This window comes from Rhamphochromis sp. 'chilingali' (genome assembly GCF_963969265.1).
Source record: "Rhamphochromis sp. 'chilingali' genome assembly, chromosome: 16".
NCBI classification, from domain to species: domain Eukaryota; kingdom Metazoa; phylum Chordata; class Actinopteri; order Cichliformes; family Cichlidae; genus Rhamphochromis; species Rhamphochromis sp. 'chilingali'.
In genome coordinates this window covers 13,797,912-13,800,174 of record NC_137943.1, presented here as the reverse complement: position 1 = coordinate 13,800,174, position 2,263 = coordinate 13,797,912, and the positions used below count along the sequence as shown (strand labels likewise).

General features: G+C 36.9%; 1 protein-coding gene across 2 annotated transcripts; it reads right to left on the bottom strand.

The window, feature by feature from the left end:
- Positions 1-874: 874 nt before the first annotated feature.
- On the bottom strand, positions 875-1,908 carry LOC308383286 (uncharacterized protein). 2 transcript variants are annotated; one of them, XM_080861153.1, is made up of 4 exons: positions 1,760-1,908; positions 1,515-1,626; positions 1,309-1,383; positions 875-1,181 (listed from the first exon to the last, which is right to left on the bottom strand). In XM_080861153.1, exons 1-4 carry the CDS (start codon positions 1,830-1,832, stop codon positions 1,109-1,111), a joined length of 333 nt encoding a protein of 110 aa, XP_080717279.1. In that variant the 5' UTR covers positions 1,833-1,908; the 3' UTR covers positions 875-1,108. The 2 variants fall into 2 exon arrangements, with proteins under 2 accessions (XP_080717279.1, XP_080717280.1); XM_080861154.1 differs by having other exon boundaries at positions 1,515-1,623.
- Positions 1,909-2,263: the final 355 nt, after the last annotated feature.

Here is a 2,263-nt window from a genome sequence, read left to right as displayed (position 1 = left end):
AATGATGGTGCTTATTTGATCAGTCTGTCAATAAATGTTTATATGAACATCTGTTTTGTCAATGGATTTGCTGCGTAACCAAATTAATCTCTTAAAATATACCAACTGCATTTCTCACAAATATATGAATTTATTTCACAGCAGTGAAACTCTGTCTATGTTTATCTAATCAAACAATACTCTATCACCATAATGTACATTTAACAAAGAAAATCATGTAACGTGCAATATCCTTAGTTCAGATGGAAACGCAATCATTGATTTAGGGAATATTTTCCAGTCAGTGAGTGACAGGAGATCCATAAATGATGCAGATGGTGTGTATTTTACTTGTATGACACTACATGAGCACATTGTGTACACCTGAAAGGGTTTATCTGACAAGGTAAGTCCCTCAATGAGACACTTGTTCGACTGAAAGAACATGGCTATCAATCAAAGCACCCACTAGATGGCAGGATTAATCATTAAAACAACATACCTTAGTCAGGTACATCGTACACCTTGGTAGTCATTACAATATGTTTAAGGTGCATAAAACATTTTGAAATGATCTGCTTCTATGTATCCATTTAAGTTAATCTGTTTATGCTAATCAAACGGTAATAGTTATATAGTTGTTGTCCATCTCTGTCTGTCTGTGTATCACGAGCCGTGGGGGGACTATAAGCACTATGAATGTAATAAATAGTTCCTGATTACTAATACGAACAGTAACATGCTCACATATTTGGTGTCTTCTCAATGAATATGTTCAATAAAGTCAGAAATGTTCATTATAAGCTTAGATTTAGACAAGATTACATTTTATAGATAAATAATACAAAACCAGATAATTGGCAAGAATAACAAAGACTGTGGACAGATGACAGGATCAATCCTTTTATTTATAACAAACACCATATCTCATCATGTCTCATCATAAAGATGTGTCTCTGCACAGAGCGAACAACTATCATAGGCAGAGAAACATAAAGAAAAAGAGACAACAGAAAAAATAAATACCGCCAATTATAAATATGACATACAGATAACATTAGAAAGCATTTTAAATTATTTAAGATTAAAACAAATGTTTCTAGCTGTTTAGAGTGAAGAGGGATGCTCTCTATGGGCTGGAAGTTGTAGTAGTGGTAGTGGCAGTAGTTTTGAGAGCAGTCTTCCTTGCTCTGCGTGCATGCCTGTAAAAAACACACACGGTGGATAATGGTTAAAACAAGCTTGTGGTATACCTCAGCAAATTCATGTGCAAAGAAACCAATAACTTCTCGAAACAGGAAACAAGCTGAGATAAGGAGGCATACTCACTCTAGCTCCTTGATCTTTTCATATACCCAGTCCTGTTTCCAGTGGCTGCAGACTTCCCCTTCTGTTGTCTCAAATCTGGGTGGAGAAAAGACAAAAACTCAAACTTGAGCCCATATTTTTCACTCGGCTTACTTTGATAAACTTGCTTTTCCAAGAAAATGTTTTAATCATGTCTTTCTTTGATAAAACAGGGAGATAAATCTTACATGACAGCGTTGACACAGGGTGGGTCCTTCTTCTGCATCCTGTAGCCAATGATTGGAGCTGTGATGGGATTGAGACTGATCACTTTGCAGCAGTCACTTGTCTTGGTCTCTGCTTTTAGGAAACAAAAACAGAATTTCAAAACATTTCTTTACAAGTAATGATAGTCATAGCAGAAGACTGTAGAGTTAAAACTATAACATAAATATAAGAACAATATTGCGGAGGAGTCTGACAGGAAACTTACCAGCGGCTGCAGCCACTAACAGAACCCCGACGAGAAAGGCCTGGCATGCGAGTCTTCTGATGCACAGCTGCATGGTTATCGCGTAAGATCTTTCTGAGGTTCTTTGCAGCAGGTGACCTGTAGATCTTGCAGATGAAGTCTGACTCCCTGCAGCAGACCTCTGGCTTTTATCCCGTTGAAAAAAGAGGAATCAGGCCATACTGACCGGATGAATTGTGTCTTTCTTTTTCTACAGTATCCATTTGCATCAGGGTGGGGGACAGGATGACTCGGGTGACACTGAGACTCTCATTTCCTTTTTTTAAATAAATTTCATCACCACTTTCGCACAGGAGTTAAGAAATCATGTTCATGACTTTTTATTTTACTTTTTTTAATATTACCTAAGTAAATAACAAAGTGATGTGCATTGCAAATATTATAACACACACCTGAAGCAATCCAGTGATAATTATTCTGATCCTATATTAAGGCACACTATGTCCACTTAAAGGACACTTGGTA

Bases quoted from the DNA above. Each gene is read 5' to 3' on its own strand.
- LOC308383286 (XM_080861153.1), bottom strand. From the start codon at position 1,832: ATGCAGCTGTGCATCAGAAGACTCGCATGCCAGGCCTTTCTCGTCGGG. The intron at 1,384-1,514 runs GTAAGATTTATC...TTCTCCACCCAG, and splicing joins CCCTGTGTCAACGCTGTCAT to ATTTGAGACAACAGAAGGGG. The intron at 1,182-1,308 runs GTGAGTATGCCT...TGTTTTTTACAG, and splicing joins GAAAAGATCAAGGAGCTAGA to GCATGCACGCAGAGCAAGGA.